Source organism: Musa acuminata, chromosome BXJ1-3 (genome assembly GCF_036884655.1).
Source record: "Musa acuminata AAA Group cultivar baxijiao chromosome BXJ1-3, Cavendish_Baxijiao_AAA, whole genome shotgun sequence".
Classification (NCBI taxonomy): Eukaryota; Viridiplantae; Streptophyta; class Magnoliopsida; order Zingiberales; family Musaceae; genus Musa; species Musa acuminata.
This window is the reverse complement of record NC_088329.1, coordinates 35,013,328-35,030,632: the sequence shown is the minus strand read 5'-3', so window position 1 is coordinate 35,030,632 and position 17,305 is coordinate 35,013,328. Positions and strand designations below refer to the sequence as shown.

Here is a 17,305-nt window from a genome sequence, read left to right as displayed (position 1 = left end):
TTCTCGATCATAGTTAGTCCAACATCACTTATCTTAATGCATAGATTAGATCATTAATTCACCAATTGATGTTATCATAAAAAATCATGAGATTCAACACATTTGACACCAATAAAATATATAAATTTATTGAAATAGCTATGAGTGTGGATTTTACAAAAAAAAACAAAAAAATGTTTAGATAATATTTTTCTTTGCTCTTCTCAATGTTAATCCTCTGCTCTTAAAATCACTTCAGAGCCATAGGAACGCTAGCATTCTCCGCTTCAGGTCATGGGCTTCTCCAGCAGAGCAGACAGGTACCACTCGTCCTTGGCCATCCCCCGGTCGAGCTTCCTCCCGGCCGTCCACCGCAGCTTGTTGAACCCGACATGTCTCAGCATGGGCACGTACGTCGAGTTGAGCTGCGTGCCGGCGCAGAAGAAATGGTCCAGCCAGAACAGCCCCCCCGGCCTCAGCACCCGGTAGATGTCGTACAGCGCGAACTCCAGCACCGTGTCGGGGATCCAGTTGCTGAGGACGTGCATGGAGTGCACGATGTCGAGGGTGCCGTCGAAGAACGGCAGCCGGTGGGCGACGCTGACGTGCATCGGGACGAGGCCCCTGGAGGCGATGAAGCTGTTGAAGGGGCCGTCGAAGTTCATGCTGCTCGTGACGATGGTCACGTTGCGTTCCCTCATGCGGGCGGCGAAGGTGCCGGTGCCGCCGCCGATGTCGAGCCCGATCCGGATGGTCCCCGGGGGTTTCGTCCCCAGGACGGCGTCGATGCCGTAGGCGAGGCCGCCGTCGTCGTGCAGCCACCGCACCTTCTCGCGGCCTTTCAAGTCGAAGCAGTCCTTGCAATCGTAGGCCCTCTTCTCCTTCCTCCTGTTAACCAAGCAGGTGTAGTTCTTGCAGGTGTATGCGTCCCAGGTGATGCTGGTGTCCGGCGGGATCGTCCAAAGGCTGGCGGGGAACGGCACGGGCTCGACGTATCCTTTCGGAGACTTCGGGTGGCACCGCCGGCGGGGCAGAGGCTCGCACCCTTTGAGCATTAGTCTCTGCGCGAAAACTTCGTCCACGGGGCACTCCTTCCCGACCTCGTAGGACATGTACTCGACGAGCTCCTTCTGGAAATTGAAGCAAGCGGAGCCGAGCGCCGGGTACAGCTCGTCGGTGCCGAGGTTGGAAGTGAAGCCGAGGGGCATCTTGTGAGGCCCCATGGCGAGCTTGAGCTCCTCAGGGATCTCGTCCCGCGACCCACCCACGCCATCGGCTGCGGCCACCATGTCCTCTCGAGCGCGGCCGACCTCGGCCAGGAGGGTCTGCAGAAGGGAGCTCGTCATGGCGAGCCGCCGCTGGAGCTCGGCAGATTGAGTTCGGCTGTCGGAGAGGTCCCTCCGGGTGGCGTTGAGCTCGTGGAACAGGGCGGCGGAGTCCCACGAATGGACTCGGAGGCCGCAGCTCGACCATCGGGAATCCAATGAGGTGCAGGAGAAGAGGAGGACGGTAAGCAAGTTGGTCGATACAACGAGAAGCAGTATCTTCAGCTTCGAGCAGATCGAATTGTGCTTTAGGACTGCTCTTCTCTGGTACTCCTCGATGCTTGCCATAGAGGAGTCGACCAACTTCCGATCAATTCTTCCTTCTCTGATCAATCTTCAGATCAATGCGGAAGTCATCGATCTATATAGCAGACTAGTAGTTGATGTTTACCTAACGCACCATTGTTCTAATGGTATTTTTTGGTCAACGGCAAGTGTACACTTGATGGGCATTCATATCATCTATATATGCGGTCAGATACAAAACATACAGACCTGCCTTGCATCATATCATCTAATAAATTCCAAATGGTCAAAATAAGAGTCAGACTTGATTGCCAAAGTCAAAGCCAGCCAAACAAGGACAAGTGGAATCGCATCTGTGAGCCTAACTCGCGCCTACCAGGAAGAAAGGATGAAGTCAAACCAAGCTACATGTGGTCGTCAATTAACTCGTGACGTAATTATTTATATTCTATTGATCAATAACGAGAAGTTGCCTTATTTAAATAGTAATATCTATCATAACTTAATTGATCCGACCTTTAAATAGATGTTTTCTCATGATCAGATACGTGTATATTTTGAATAGATATGATGGAATATATTTCTTTAATTCACATTCCTTAAAGTAGAAAGGTAAGAACGAATTCTATCAGCATTGAATAAGAAAATTTTATTATTTAACAAAAATAATTAAAATTAATGCTCTGTCATCTCTGTTTCCGGCGCGAAGACGGCTTCACCAATTTTGGACCCGATTCGAATGTGGATCCAATAACGATGTCGCATACGATGAGCGATGGAAGAAGCGCTCGAATGAGGTCATCGATCACGGACCGGATCTTGTCGGATTAACCCGGTCAAACACGAACCCCGATTGAACCGAGCCATAAACCTATCGGATTTGTCGCATGGAAACGCCGGCCACGCCCACTTCGCCCTAAACCCTCGCGACTCTTCTCTCGCGCCGCCTAGCCTTCTCGTCTACGCCTCCGGCCGCCGACGCCTTCCGCTGCCCCGCTCCTTCTCCTCATCCTCTTCTACAGCTGGTCGAAGGTACTTTCATTTCTCCCCCCTCTCTCTCTTCTGCTGTCGTGGTTTTGATTTTGCTGATTACTTCTTCTTTGTTTCGCGTCCGTATGTCTTGATGTCCGATGGAATTGAGGACTAGAGGAATAACGAATCGCTAATTCCAATGGCCAATTATGAGTCCGTATCTTGAAGCCACAACCTTAATCCCTACTAGTTCTCCCAAATTACCGATTCCCGATCCATATAAATTATCGTCTTCTACGGCCTCGTCACTGTTGCTCTGTGATCCATGTAGCCGCAGGCAACGACGGGCCAACCGACGTATGGCCGTCTGGCACAAGCAGCTCTCCACAGCCCACCCCCAAACCTTTGGCTTGACCACCCTGCTCCTGATCCCCTGACCACTTGTTGTCCGAGAATATTGGCTCGTTTTCATGATTTGTCGTCACCACAGCAATTCATTCTTTTCCTGGTGATTACAACTTATGACAACAAAGTTTTGATTTTGGGTTTTAGGTAAAATTACCGTATTTTAGTCGTGAAACTTGCCTGCTTAGAGTGTGGCTTCCAGACTTGTTCGATTTCAAGTCGTTTTGATCTTTTCAGGTTTAGAAAGTTCAGGAATTGGGTTTTCTGTGCCATGGCTCCCGCTCAAGCCTTATCAGGGGTCAGCGACGAAGGAAAACCTGATGTTTCTGTGAAATATGAGAACAGGGAATCGGTGGATGCAAAAGATGTATCCGGAATCTTGTGTGTGAACAAAGGCGAAGACAGTCTGTTATGTGTCGGTACCTCGAGTGCGCCTACAAAGGCTGATTTTAACTCGCATGAGGGAAAACTGGATGTAGTCGTGAAATCTGAGAAGAGGGATTTGGTAGATGCCAAAGACGTGTCAGGATTGATGTGTTCAAACAATCGAGAAGACAGTGTGTTCCATGTTGGGTCCTCGACTGCCCTGACAAAGGTCAATGAGGTCATGAATGAGGAAATTGACATCATAGATTGTACTGCCAGCACCGTTGTCAAGACAGTGAAAGATGAAGACCAGGATGCCACTGAGTATTCGAGCTCGTTTGGGGACACTTTCTCTGGGTCAGACAGTGAGTTGAAGCAGGATCATGGGGATATGGAAATAGAATCCCCCTTTTTCCCTTCAAATGAGGACCCTGCTGCTATTGATGGATTTAACAGGGTTTTTAAGTAAGTTCTTATTTATGGATGTGGTAATTTTATTTTTTTCTTATAGTTAGCACTACTGCATCTGCAATTTACTTTTACTAGATTGTTTGACCAAATAATATTTAGGTCAAAGAATGAAGACAATTATTAATGATATAGCTGTATAGCTAATACATGAAAATAAGTAGTTTATGACTTAGCAGTGTATAAGGTGCTTGTGTAGTTATTATAATGATCTTGAGCTTTTCATTGTGATGCTCGATTTGCACAAACATGTAGAGAATGGCATGAACTACTTTATGTAGTAGCCTATGACTATGTTGTTGAAACTCTAATAAGAAACTTTTATGTAAATGAAAAGGAATAATAGTCAAATAATTACTTTATCTTCAAAGCTGTAATATGATATTTTCATGTAAATGCAAGGCTATCCCAAAACAGAAAACTATTTTCATGTTAATTTTTTTTGTTTAATTTTATTATTTGTGCGACCAATTTAGAGAGAATATGCATTATAAAATTGAAATATACAAGCTGATGACTAGAAGTGAAAGTAAGATTTAACAGATATGGAGCTATAATTGAGTGGAGAATCTGAAGAGGCTTCTTTCCTTCATGTGAGATGGGGACCCAGAGAAAGTTTAGGATAAACATTAGGTTTCATTTTTTTCAAAAAATAAGATACTTGAATCCTTCAGTGATGAATTCTCTTCAAGTGGTCAAAGAAATTTCTATCGGGATGTACTTTTCCCCTCCGATCTTAACGGTAGTATCTTGTCTGCTTTCTTATTTTGATTGGTTATTATGATCTAAGGTTGAAAATTTTTTTATGGGCTTTTTTTTGGGGAAGAAAGGTATCTGACAAATCATATTTCATGATGATGGGTTGAGCAACAAATTTGTTTTATACTTGGTTATCTCCGATAGTTGTATGTCTTATAATGCCATTTGATTTATGGATAATATTGATATCTTATGCTTCATAGAATTTACCACAACTTTCAGGAAGAAGAAAGTGAGTGCTCACTGGAGAAAATTTATCAGCCCTCTCATGTGGAGGTGCCAATGGTTAGAATTGCGCATGAAAGAATTGCTCTCACAAGCTTCAAAGTATGACAAGGAGCTTGCTGCATACAAGCATGAAAAGGAACTACAGTCAAAGATGATCGAGTTAGATAGTTCTGTCTCTAGAGCAGTGCCGTTGACATCTCAAACCCATTGGAGAGGAGCCATGAAAAGGAGGAAGAGAAAAAGAAATGAAGACAAAGTTGACCTGTCATCATATATGTCAAATCATGTTGTGTTCTCTTATTATGGTAGCTATGAGTTTCATGTCATTAATTTCTCTATTCCATGTGAATAAAATATATTTAGTAACTTTTGTTACTCTTGTGCAGAAAATAAAAGAACAGATACAGATGGCCACTCAATTGATGATGATTGTGGTGATTTAGGTATGATTTTTATGTGCTAATGTTCATAAAATCTGCTGATTATAAATGAAATGAAAAGAACTATGGTGTAGTAAATTGTTTTTGCTGCATTTATTTAGTATTTTAATTTTTAAGTATATATTTTATTATCAATAGCTTGTGTGGCATTTGACATACTTTTACTTGTCTTCGTACTTCTATAAGCAAACACATCAGGACATGAAATAAAGATGTTTGACATCATTTTGCTTACTGTTTTTCAAATATTTACAAGATTTCAATTTTTTTTCAAAAGTAGAGAATTTCTACCGTCAAATTTTTAAATACAGGATTGTGCTGTTACCATCTAATGGTGTATCCGATTGGAGAAGGGTAATAGGCTTCACTGTTAAAGCTTAAAGCTCCTTTTATTTTTCTTTTCTATGTGGAAGTTGGACTATTAGTTCTTCCTGTTAAATATTTCTCGCAATCCCTTGCTTGCCAAGCTGCGAAGAAATCTAATTGACAATTTTGCTTACTCTATTTACGTAACATGTTCTTATCATAAACTAAGAAAACTGATAAGAGGATGTACACCCTTTTATTTGATCCCAAATAGATATTGTGGCTTGTCTGGTGTTGTTATAGGACTGATATGGATCCCCAATGGCTTGTTTGTTGTTGTTATAGGATTGATACATTCTACTGTTGTGCTTGATACCTAATAATGGTACTAAATGATTCAAATATTATTTGTGCTTACTAAATATGTCATTTTTGATATATGCACTTATTTGGTTGTAGACTAATCAAATTCTAAGATAATGAATTTGTGTGAAAGTCTGGATTGGTGATATCTGCAGCCTGATTCATTCAGATGCCAGCTAATCTTACATTGAGGCCCAGATGAGTGATGCAGGATAAGTTGATTTGCATTCAATTCAATCATTCAAATTCTCTCCCCGTACATTTTTGTATAGAATCGAATGATTGAAATGACATACCCTCAGTGTGATTTCAGATGAATGTTACATGAAAAAAAAAAAAAAAACTTAACATCTTTTGAGTTTGACAAGTGTTTATATGTGACACATTTTTTATAGAGCACTTATCGTGCCTAATTAGTGAAAATATAGTAAGGGAAATAATATTTGAGTGATGCACTTCTACGTACAGTCTGCACTTCTTTACTTGAACATTGTTCAGAAATTAAAACTTTATCTCTAATTATGAAATGTGATGCACTTCTAGGTACATTCTGCACTTATTGACTTGAACATAGTTCAGAATTCAAAGCTTGAGCTCTAATTATGGAATTCAAATTGTATTTGTTCTCTAATTAAATTATCTCTGCAGTTTTTTTCTTCTCTTGTGGTTTTTTATTTACATCGAATAGCACAACCCTTATTTAACATTAGCAAATTTTGATGCTTAATTTGTTATTGACTACAGCAGAGGATAACATTAGGGGCAATGATGATAATGACTGGTTGCTTGGCTTGAAAGGCTGTGATAGTTCTCTTGAACAGATTCTTTTGAACATTGAAGCTGTCCAATCTAGAGTTACAAAGTTGAAGACTCTTCTCAACAATTGCATCTGCAGAAATGCCAGAGAGATTTCTTCTGGCAATTTGTTTCTGGGAGATGTTCCTGCCGGCTATGCTCAAAATGTTAGTGATTCACCTAGAAATAACACAGATTCAATGCCAGCTGGATTGCTGGGTAGTCCACCCCATCGTGTATCTGAGTATGAGATGGAGGATATGGTTATGCCTGAAAGTGCAGCTTCAAGCTATGGGGATGCTGCTGATCTTGATATTATTGAAAGCACGGTTGGTGGTCTGTTGTCTGCTGATGCATCCCTGGATCAGGATCGTATCAGAGACCTATGCAGAGATGTAAGACCTTGCTTAGCTGATTTTTTTTATGTCAAAATTTTATTTCTTAGTGTGTCTCTTGTATGGCAGTAAATTTCTGAAAAGCTTCGTAATCAAATTCTTATTTGTTATATGACCATCTATCTCTAGATCTAATTTGTTTCTGTCAACCTTACCAATGTGACTGATGAAACTTCGGGAGCATATACTTATCATGACTGTAAAGTGCAGTAGTGCTTCAAGTCATGTTACTGTATGTTGGTATTATGAGCCAGTAATCAGAACTAAGAGGTTAGTTTTGGTTCTGGAGACCAGATTGAATTTCCCGGCTTCTTCATTATGTGCTCAATTGAAGTATGTGGTTAAATTAAAAGAATAGTGCTTTGATCATACAGTAGTCCTACTGCCAAGTATATTATCAAGGAAATAAATTTTTTATTCTCTTAATTTATTGTACTATCATCTCGCTTGTGTTGCAGAGTGCAGATGACATTTTGATAGATAACCAAGTAGCTGAAAATGATTATCAGAACTTTAAGAAAGTCAGCCATGCAACAGAGGAACTTCAAGAGATGATAAAGACGCAAGCTGAGACCCATTCTGGAGATGAGAGCACGGCCCCTAAGGACTCAATGCCAGAACCAGGTCCAGCAACAGAAAATGTTGATATGCCACAGCAGCCGGTTCTGAAACCCTGCTACACAGGAAAAAAGAGAGGACGAAAGCCCAAGAAGAAGCGACGGGGAGGTTCAGTTGCTGGTTCTGGACCTCCGAGGAGCGAGAAGCTTCATGTTTCCGGTCCTTCGAAGAGCGAGAAGCTTCATGGTTCTGGTCCTTCAAAGAGCGAGAGGCCTCAAGGCTCTGGTCCTTCCAGGAGTGAGAGGCTTCAAATCACTGTTCCATTGAGGAGTGAGAGGCTTAAGAAACGAAGATTGTCCAGCAAAAATACTTGAGTTTGTATTGGAGTGTCGTATCATCGAGGGGATTTTTTTTTTGTTCTAGTGCCTGGTTTGATTTCTCTTGTCCCAGTATGTCCTGGTACACTTATCAGGTTAAATTTGTATATTGTCGGACAACTGAACCACTCCTGATATAGAATGTATCTGGTAGTTTTCGCTGTCGAAAGTGTTAGATGCTGTTTCATTCAATGACAGTTGTCTAAAAGATGCTGCTCGGAAACAGTGACGACCATCTTTTGGCCAATTTTTGGGACCATTTTGGAGATTGATGCTTGTTGATTGATGTTATGTATGGGTGCTTGTAATGAGACACGTGCACCATTTTTAGATCAACACATCTCCTTTATCATTTAGACCTGTTGGATATTAACTCTTTGATTGCCCTCCCGATAAAGAATATTTATGCTTCAGGCAAAACAGTGAACACAATGATTGAGGTCTGAGACACACTGTATCTATATATATATTGCTTACGAGGATAATGCTGCATACATAAATCATTTCTACAACTCTATTTAACATCTCCTTTATTTTAATCGTTAGCAGGAGAAGGCTCGCATTCTGCCACAATAATCACAAGAAACCTGACTTCCAACTGCTACGATCCTTGGATCCTCATCCTTGGCTAGTTCTCGTCTTCATGAAGTTAGGGGGAGCGGGGGAAGAGACGAGAGTCGTCCAAAGTGGATGTACTGGAAAAAGGATAAAGAACAAAGATGCAGTGATGATGGCTGCTTGTGAAGAGTCGCCTTCTGTCCCTGTCGAACAGGAATGGTGGTGCTCGATGACGATGATACAAGCATGACAGGATGTTCCTCCGGACAGATAATTTGCCTGGATTCATGGATCATGCAAAGTCCTCTCTATATCGACCGAGCTGGTAAGTTCCTCCACCACCCTGGTGCAGCAACTGCGGAATAAAGGTTGGAAGACCCGGACGCGAAACGATCCCAGGGGAGAGTGAACATACTCTGATTGCTACACTCTGAACCATGCGAAACAGGTGGAAATCTCTATAATAAATGGAAGCAAGAGATGGTCTTGCAAGGACTTGTGCCCAACCAAACCTCAACAGTGGAAGTCGGTATTAGAAGTTAGCATGAACGCAGGACAAGAAATAGTAAGTTAATTGCACCTTCGAACATGAACACATGTCTGCAATATCCAATGTAGCCTAGCGTTGAAGCTAACCACACAAAAGGCTTCATTATCTTATATATCTTGTGCTAATTCACAGCTTGCTTATTTACAGATAAGGGGAGGCCATGTTGCTGATGTCCGAGGGCATAAAAGCAAGGATCATGAGTAAGACTAGTATGGCTACGGGAAGCAACAATAGCATGGAAGGTGGAGGGGGCAGCGGAGGCAGGACGAGAGGAAGTATCAACAGCGACATGGTGAGGCAGATAAGGATGAGGAATGACTCCACGCTGAAATAGTTCGAAGAAGTGGCTCCATAGTTTGTCTCTTGCGGCGGTCTCGCACCGCTCACTATTCTGTTCCTCCTCCTTGTGCCTTCGATCGAACCATCTCCGACAGCTTTCATATCAATCTGTTTGTTGCTTTCGAGTTCCTTGTCTGAGAGCTCGACGCTTCGATACACGGCCTATCAAACAACTGATCTACGATTTCTTAGACGCTTTCATCGGCATAGCTTTCAGATCACAAACTGTTGAATCTGTCTGGGTTGATGGACTCTGCCAAGTTGGTTTTTGCTGATGCTGATGCTCAAACCAGTAAGCCCGGTGGCAGACTCAGATGTTTGGCTTCCTGAGACAGCAACAAACATGCCATCAACTCCTTTTAGAGAACTGGATCAGACTTTGCAATGGAAACTCTGGAACTATGATCTCGATCCAGCAGAAAGTCATAATGGTATCTCCAGGAACCCTTGTTCACAGAAAATAACAATAGCGAGCGCTATCTTCTCTCAAAGACATGTTGGAAACCAAGATATCTTTTACATGTTTTAACATCAAAAGCTATCCTAATCTTTCTGCTTTCTGCAGCAGGGTGTGAGGAGAACAGACATCATATTAGAAGAATGATCGAACTGACAAAGTAGTCTCATCTCAACTACTCAGAAATAATTACCTCTCCAGCTTGTTTCTGGCATCTCTTAGGAACAACTGCATGAGGTACTGTCCTGCTCGAATGGTCCTTCACTTTAAAATCCATCAGGAAGAGAGGAAGAAGAATCAACTATCAGTGCATGGTTTCTCTCTTGCTCTTGTGCTGCAGACAAGCCAAGGAGTAACAGGAGAAGGTTGGTCATGCCAGGAAAGGTCTGATGAGATGTACGCTTCCAAGGAGAAGGCAGTTTCTGTGATGCTGAGATGGACTGACGCTGCTCATGTCGCTATGCGTGATTCATATTTATCTGTGGAAGACGAGGGAAGAAGGAAGAAGCGTGAGACTTTTGGGGTGGATACACTGCATTCCATGTTGAAGTTTCAACTGGTACTCACCCCATGCATGAGTGGTGGGGGATGCTGATGCTATTGTGAGGCATATTTCTGCTCTTTTGGGAGGACAGTTGTTAAGGTTCCTCTCCCCTGGCCACCTTTCATTTTCCTCTGATCCCATTGTCTCTTTCTTGATCCCTTCACCCGTCCAAAGAAGTGATCTCCATGCCCTTGTTCTTGGGCCTCTCTGACATGGCCCCACACTGTGTCCTAAAGTCTTCTCTTTACTTCAGTACCAAAGATGAAGAATCTCTCTCTCTCTCTCTTTCTCTCTTGAATGAAATGAAGGATAATGTAAAGGTTATCCCTTCTTTTGTTCTTCATATGCTTTGAATGGTTTGAAGAGATGAAGTCCTGCTGTAAAGTAGAAGCTAGAATTTTCTCTCCATCAAATTTTTGTTGTTTATTTAGATTCTTTCCCTCTCTTTTCTTCAACCTTATTAACAAAAAGGCTATCTCTTCTATAATTCTTCTCCTAAATACATCTTGAAACTCAAGAGAAAACAAGCTCTGTTTTCATACATCCTTTCCATCAACTTTCTACTATTTCATTGAGGCTCTTCTTTATTTGTTCCCAAATAAGCCATTTCAAGATGGAACAAAGAATCCCCCTTTTCTTTTTCTCCTAATTGTTCTTTACTTGTACCATTTAATGTTTCATCTATTTTCTGCACTTTTCACAAAGCTTCTTTCTTCTATGCTTATTCTTTCAGCTCTACTCAAAACAAAAACAGCTCTGTACAGCGGTAAGCAGTAAGCAGTGAAGGTCGGACTATATCCTTATCATGTCGAACCGGACCGGACCGGACCGATCCAGTTGCACTAAATCCGAACCATGCTCAGCCGGTCTAAACTCACACCGTCGAAGCGAACCGGTCTATTCTTATCCCTCCGTTCCAACTTAGACTTCGAAGGGTATTTAAGACTTTTACTTGAGTATCCGATAAAGAAGAACGCAGAAAGGATCGTCTCGGAGCCGTGCCCTAATCCATCCCGTCGCGGCCGGCCTCTCTCTGTCTCTCGCGGCCTGACGCCATTGCCGCCGCGCTCACGCCACGGCTGCCGCGCGTTCTCGACTCTACGGAAAGCCGCGGGTTTTGAATCTGAATGGTATGAGCCCTTGCCATTGACGTATCGATTCATCTCGTAGTTTGCAAGATCTGTTGTGCTTTAGTTGGCAAAGCTTCTTCGATCACCCTTCACGTGCTTAACATCTGTAACCTGATGGGAATGCGTATCGAGCATGATTGCATACTAGAGTATGAATCTCTCTTTTGAGCTGTACCTTCTCCGATTGAGTTCTGTAGTGTTTTGCTTCCGACGTTGCAGAAGACGAGCTTCCTGGTTTGTACTGGATCTCATCTCTGCCAGTGTCAAAAGGAAATTTTTGTAGCTTTCTTTTGTACCAAGTATATGAAGCTGTTGGTGGATGCCTTAATTTCTCTTTCTCTCTTTACTCTTAATTCTCGTCGCTGTTTCTTGAATTAAGCTGTTAATAACAGTGTATTATTAATGTGGCACAGGTCGTTTCTGAATTTGTGCATAGCGATCTTGTGTTGTCTTTCATATAGGACTTGTTGATTTGCTGCCCGATATGCAATCAGAGACGAGTGCGCGCCAGTGGGATGGAACTCTTTCGCCAAATGACTTCAATTCTTCTGTAGCTGCTTTTTGTGAGAGGTGGAAAGAGGTCAATGATTCTCTTCCCCAATGGTTGTGGGAACCTTTTCCGGTGGTCGGTGATTCGTCGTGCAATGTGGGTGTTTCTGCTTGTTATGGCCGACTGAACCAGTCTATAAATTTGACGTATATCTTTTCTCTGGTCATGCTTAGGCAGCAGGATACTTAACAATGGAGAACGTGTATCATCAGAACGCAAGTGAGGTCGGTGTGGTTGCAAACTTATTTTTCGTAGATTGTGAGAAAAATTAGGCAGCTATCAGTTTTTGTTGTGTTTTTCAGGAAGTTAGTCATGAGGAGAGCATATTAGGAGACGAAGACCTATGTGATGATGCCACCTTGGTAAACTTCATCCGTTACAATTTTACTATCTTCGAATTTTGACAATCTGCAAATTAGATGCATAAGTTACGTGCCATCATGCGTCAAAAGTTGTTATTCTAGAAAGGCACCGACATGCGCCATGTCGATCGGCGTAGAATATATGGTTAGAACAGTTTCTCTGTCGCATGGCATAGGGGTGTGCCAACTGGGATTGTGCATGCCAAAGAGGTGTCTGATACGAATCTGTGCCACGATGTTTGCAAATCCTTGCATGTTACACCTCTTACTGATTTCCTCATTGATTCTTATGAAACTCATTTTTAACTTGTAATATGCAATCCTTAATGAGTTAGCACTTTTATTCACTTCCGTTATATTTTTAACTAGTAATTCTGTTCTCGACATTTTGTCTGATTTAGAAGGCTCTTGGTTTGTTCGTATCCAAATATTATGAAGCTATATAGAATCAGGCATTTATTTACTAGTGCTGCTTTCTTGGCATGCTTTTTTTTTTTCCCTTTGTGTGTATGATATTCTTTTTCTTTTTTGGTGATTTCTTAATGATAAAACTGGCTATGTTTTTTTAGGTTCAGAGCTGCGGCAAAGATGACATTCATGTCTATGATTACCACATAGTTTACAGTTTCAATTTCAGGGTTCCCGTTCTTTATTTCCGTGGATATCGATTGGGTATGCATTTTTCAGGTTATGTTTGTGCATGACCTTGTTTGCATCTTTTTATAAAAGTGGGAGCTCACTTGATGTAGATGGCTGCCCTCTGAAATTGGAAGACATCGAGAAAGATCTTCCTGCATACTCTCTCAAAGGACTTAGGGAATCAAAATGGACATTCATGACACAGGAGGTACTCACTTTCGGTGTCTTGCTTCTAGTTTATACTCTCTTAATATATTGATTTTATTGAGAATGCAATGTTTCAACTGGTGCAAAGACAACTTTTTTGTTCTTTTGTTGCAGTACGTGATGATTATTGACCTTCATATGCTGAAATGGGCTGAATTCTCGAGACTTGCAGGATCATCCTTACCTACGTCGACCATGGTATACTTTACATCCTTGTGGAACTAGTGACTGGCTGAAGGTTTTGATCGGAAGCAATGCGGCAAACAACCAGCCTCGGCCCCTTCACTATTTATCTGCTTGGTTATCGGTGGTCGGTCAGGCCGTTGGATTGAGAATCCCCCTTGGACTATACAAGTCACAGTGAAGGGTGTACCCAATACACGAGGCTACTCGTATTCGATCAGGGTGTACCCAATGCACGAGACTATATAAGTCGGTCGGTCAGGATGTACCCAATGCATGAGGCTACCCGTACAGAGATTTACCGGTGAGAAACTGACAATTAGCCAATTCAAAATTTCTCATTCGATGCTTCAGCTTAATCTTGATCGCATTTGAAGTGCGCGAAAGTGACTGGAACTGATATTGTGTGTGATTAAGCAGATATCAGTTATCTCATATTATCCCAACTCTGTCGATCGATGAACTTGTAATTATTGTCTTATTTATAAAATAAAGAAAAAGCAGAATAATATGGCTTGGATTGGACCCACCAATTTTTCTTGTTTACAAAAACTAATCGATTGCATTTAGATCCAATGCTTGAATTATAATTCTTATTTCTTAAATGTTCAATTATTGCCATTGTGTATAAAATAAAATTATGCTCTATGATTTATCGTCTTAATGTCATCAGCCTAATGAGATCAAATGATAACTATAGTATGCGTCGTTGCAATATAATAATCGATGCTTAAGTTCTTTTGAATGTCTTCTTAAAACATTGTGTTATTTCTAATTAAACGTTAGGGAGATTGTGACTTAGATATCGGAGGCTTATGATGGAAAATAATGTTATTTTTTTTTACGTAAATCTGGATCTAATTTCCCACGTCAGCATCAATCAATCAGCGATGATACGGTTGTGCGATTTTTTCAGCAACTTGCAAGCTTCCGTCGCATACGCAGCCAAAAAAGCTCCGACCCTCGTGCCTACGCGTTCGCCACGCTCTCGCCGTCCTCGTATCTCGTGCAGCACGTGATCACATCGACGACGTGCTCGTCGTCAGACGTCGATTGATCTTGACCGCTCGCGCATCTCTCCCACGATGCGCCCGTTTGATTTCAGGGCACAATTCTCAACGCAGCAGCGACAGTCGGATTGGCTGCAACTCTCTAAACTGCGTATGGCATAGCCACGCAACTATTGACACGTACCAGTTGCATATCCAACCTTTCAAATTCTGCAAATAGCAAATTTGCTCTCACAACTTTATTTTGTATTCGATTAACTTATAAAGGGATGATTAATTACGATGATAAGATTTTAAATTTAAGATTTGGCAATGATATCATATATATATATATATATATATATCATTTTAGGTGAATCAAATCCATCGATGCCTCTCACATGGGAAGTATAAAATTGTAGCTTGGGTTTTACAACTGTAGTTGCATGTGATCCATCACCCGAGTCTACAATAGCACGTCTCCTGTCTTCATATTTCTCTGCATCTGCCACCAGTATACGCCAAACGAAGAGGAGGAGGTGAGCTCTCTTCGTTTCTTCTTCCTGACTTCCCCAAGTCCACCATGCAGGCCTTGAAGAAGTACTCTCCCTCTGAGATCTCACTCCACGCCTCCAAGAAAGACTGCTGGGTGTCCATCCATGGCAAGGTCCCAACACTCTTCCCGAGGCTTCCATCTGTTTGGCTTTCTTAGCTTGATGTATGTTTTCATGGTTTGGTGTACTGTAATCTAGGTTTATGATGTGACCACCTTCTTGGAGGATCATCCGGGAGGGGAGGATGTGATCCTCCATGCATCAGGTGCGCTTGTACTGATCCATCTCCGTTCTTTATTTTTACATGTCGTGTATGTTCCTTTTGTTCCAGCTTTGTAACAATCTAATTCAGCAGATTTTATAGACTTTTACCTGATTTTTGGCACTGCTATGTGGTATTGTTGCATTGCATCATATTATTCGATAGGAAAAATTAGCCACTATCGAAAGACCCAATTCCCCCTGGTATGAAGAGGATAAAACGATTGGGAGTAGAACAAGAAGATGTGGAAGAAGAAAAAGGAGCAACGACTTGAACTGGTCACCCTAAATCAAGGTGATGAAGAAGAGGAACTTGAGCTTGACGAAGAAGAACAACTAGAACTGGTTATCGTAAATGAAGATGGATAAAAAGGACTACGAGTTTGGTCAGACTAAATAGAGTAGAATTGTTTGGTCCAATGGATTTTATAAAGTGAAATTTGGAATTTAAGTAGACCCCGGAAAACAAAATTTTCTGAATAGGTCAGACTAAATAGAGAGTTGTGTCCAAATGCATTTTATAAAGTGAAATTTGGAATTTAAGTAGAAACTTTTCTGAATCTTCCTGTTGTATTTTTAGATTCTCTCATACGGATCTTGATAAGTCACTTAATCGACTGTCATTGGTGCGATCCCGTAGACTCGCGAGGAATTACCCGTTTCGCATAGCTCGTGAGCCCCTAAAAGCACCTACGTGGGTAAAGGTGACCCGATAGACTTATGAGTCCTTGGTTTCCTTACTTCTAAAAAAAGAAATGTTTTAGTAATTATATACTATTTGAGCCATATGTATGCTGATTGCTCAAATTAATTTGTTGATCAGTTAAATCATGCGAAGCAACGATATCTAAAAGATATGCATGTGAATTTCCTTTTTGTGGCATCCGTAAATCACTGATTATTTAATGTTTTTGTGGTGTGATTGGTTGGAATTGATCTGATCTGAAGCCGGTGGCGATGCTACCCAAGCATTCGATGATGTGGGTCACAGCTCCACTGCCATTATCATGATGGAAGGCTATGTGATCGGCACCGTCGAGGGTCATGTTGCCGTCGACGAGCCTAGCAAACCAGTCAGCGGACTACAGCGATTGCAGCGGAAGCAGCCACCCCCTTCCTACAACTTCTCGGACTTCCTCCTGCCTCTGCTGGTCCTCGGCTCTGCCTTTGCAGCTTGGTATTACCTCAACTTCTATTCCGTGCCCAAGGCTTAAATGACCATATGATGGCTAGATGTAGCTTCCTATGTCGTCGAGAAGAATTAGAGGCATGTGGAATGAAACATGTTGATGACGATGATACATCTTTATCGTTGTAAGAATGAGGGAGAGGACTGCTTTAGTTTCTATTGCTTCACAAACTTCCAAATGCAATCAGTGCTGAATTGTTATTCTAGACAAGCTTATCGATATCGTTCTCCTTTACTGTTCCGATCACCATGAACAAATTCAACTTGTACTCCATATAAAAACCTATTCACAGACTTGACTGTTTCATTTTGTTGGATGTTCAGCCTGTCGAGTTTTTTAGCTGAATGCACCAACCATTTTTGCTTGTTACAACATCATCATGAAGCCTGCTTATATGATCTTAGTCTCCAGCTTTGTCGCATAATTTACTCTTGTTGGAGACCAAAGTTGCCTTTTGGTGGTGGAACCCGAAAGATCTTTCTTGATGTGCCTCTTCAAGCATGTATCGCCAAAGTTGCCTTTTGGTGGTGGAACCCGAAAGATCTTTCTTGATGTGCCTCTTCAAGCATGTATCGGTAATGTGGTTTAGCCTGAAAGAATGCCATAATTATTAGAAAGTTTTTCTTTCCCTAATTAAAGTGCTGATAGATTTCCTTTGATCCAGCAAGAAAGTTTTGTGAGAGCTTGGTTGCAACGTATAGACTGGGTTGCCTTACGTGACATGAGGCTTCCAACAAGCTTCACCATTCCAATATACTTGAGCAGACTCTAGCACAAGCATTGGTCGCAACCAAATGTTTGTAGTTTCGG

The 17,305-nt window shown here is 41.8% G+C and overlaps 4 protein-coding genes and 1 long non-coding RNA gene across 9 annotated transcripts; 3 read left to right on the top strand and 2 right to left on the bottom strand.

Moving 5' to 3' along the window:
• Window positions 1-128: 128 nt before the first annotated feature.
• LOC135637347 (probable methyltransferase At1g29790) lies at window positions 129-1,706 on the bottom strand. The gene has a single exon (XM_065150048.1). It carries the CDS (start codon window positions 1,590-1,592, stop codon window positions 267-269), a length of 1,326 nt encoding a protein of 441 aa, XP_065006120.1. The 5' UTR covers window positions 1,593-1,706; the 3' UTR covers window positions 129-266.
• A 719-nt stretch (window positions 1,707-2,425) lies between these two features.
• LOC135625696 (uncharacterized) lies at window positions 2,426-8,241 on the top strand. Of its 2 annotated transcripts, none has more exons than XM_065130793.1 (6): window positions 2,426-2,582; window positions 3,165-3,758; window positions 4,743-5,053; window positions 5,135-5,191; window positions 6,605-7,047; window positions 7,506-8,241. In XM_065130793.1, the coding sequence occupies exons 2-6, from the start codon at window positions 3,199-3,201 to the stop codon at window positions 7,977-7,979; spliced, it is 1,845 nt and encodes a 614-aa protein (XP_064986865.1). In that variant the 5' UTR covers window positions 2,426-2,582; window positions 3,165-3,198; the 3' UTR covers window positions 7,980-8,241. The 2 variants fall into 2 exon arrangements, with proteins under 2 accessions (XP_064986865.1, XP_064986860.1); XM_065130788.1 differs by having other exon boundaries at window positions 6,602-7,047.
• Window positions 8,242-9,093: 852 nt separating this feature from the next.
• On the bottom strand, window positions 9,094-10,449 carry LOC135625738 (uncharacterized). Its single transcript, XR_010492159.1, has 2 exons — window positions 10,080-10,449; window positions 9,094-9,988 (listed from the first exon to the last, which is right to left on the bottom strand). It is a non-coding gene; the product is annotated as an uncharacterized LOC135625738 (long non-coding RNA).
• A 913-nt stretch (window positions 10,450-11,362) lies between these two features.
• Window positions 11,363-14,034, top strand: LOC135583976 (ubiquitin-like-conjugating enzyme ATG10). Of its 4 annotated transcripts, none has more exons than XM_065130814.1 (7): window positions 11,363-11,560; window positions 12,022-12,206; window positions 12,284-12,334; window positions 12,413-12,472; window positions 13,042-13,144; window positions 13,222-13,319; window positions 13,433-13,685. In XM_065130814.1, exons 2-7 carry the CDS (start codon window positions 12,045-12,047, stop codon window positions 13,541-13,543), a joined length of 585 nt encoding a protein of 194 aa, XP_064986886.1. In that variant the 5' UTR covers window positions 11,363-11,560; window positions 12,022-12,044; the 3' UTR covers window positions 13,544-13,685. The 4 variants fall into 4 exon arrangements, with proteins under 4 accessions (XP_064986886.1, XP_009392589.2, XP_064986873.1 ...); XM_009394314.3 differs by having other exon boundaries at window positions 11,386-11,560; window positions 11,974-12,206; window positions 13,491-14,034; XM_065130801.1 differs by having other exon boundaries at window positions 11,388-11,560; window positions 13,491-14,034.
• A 930-nt stretch (window positions 14,035-14,964) lies between these two features.
• Window positions 14,965-16,801, top strand: LOC135625685 (uncharacterized). Its single transcript, XM_065130777.1, has 3 exons — window positions 14,965-15,157; window positions 15,243-15,309; window positions 16,254-16,801. Exons 1-3 carry the CDS (start codon window positions 15,074-15,076, stop codon window positions 16,517-16,519), a joined length of 417 nt encoding a protein of 138 aa, XP_064986849.1. The 5' UTR covers window positions 14,965-15,073; the 3' UTR covers window positions 16,520-16,801.
• Window positions 16,802-17,305: the final 504 nt, after the last annotated feature.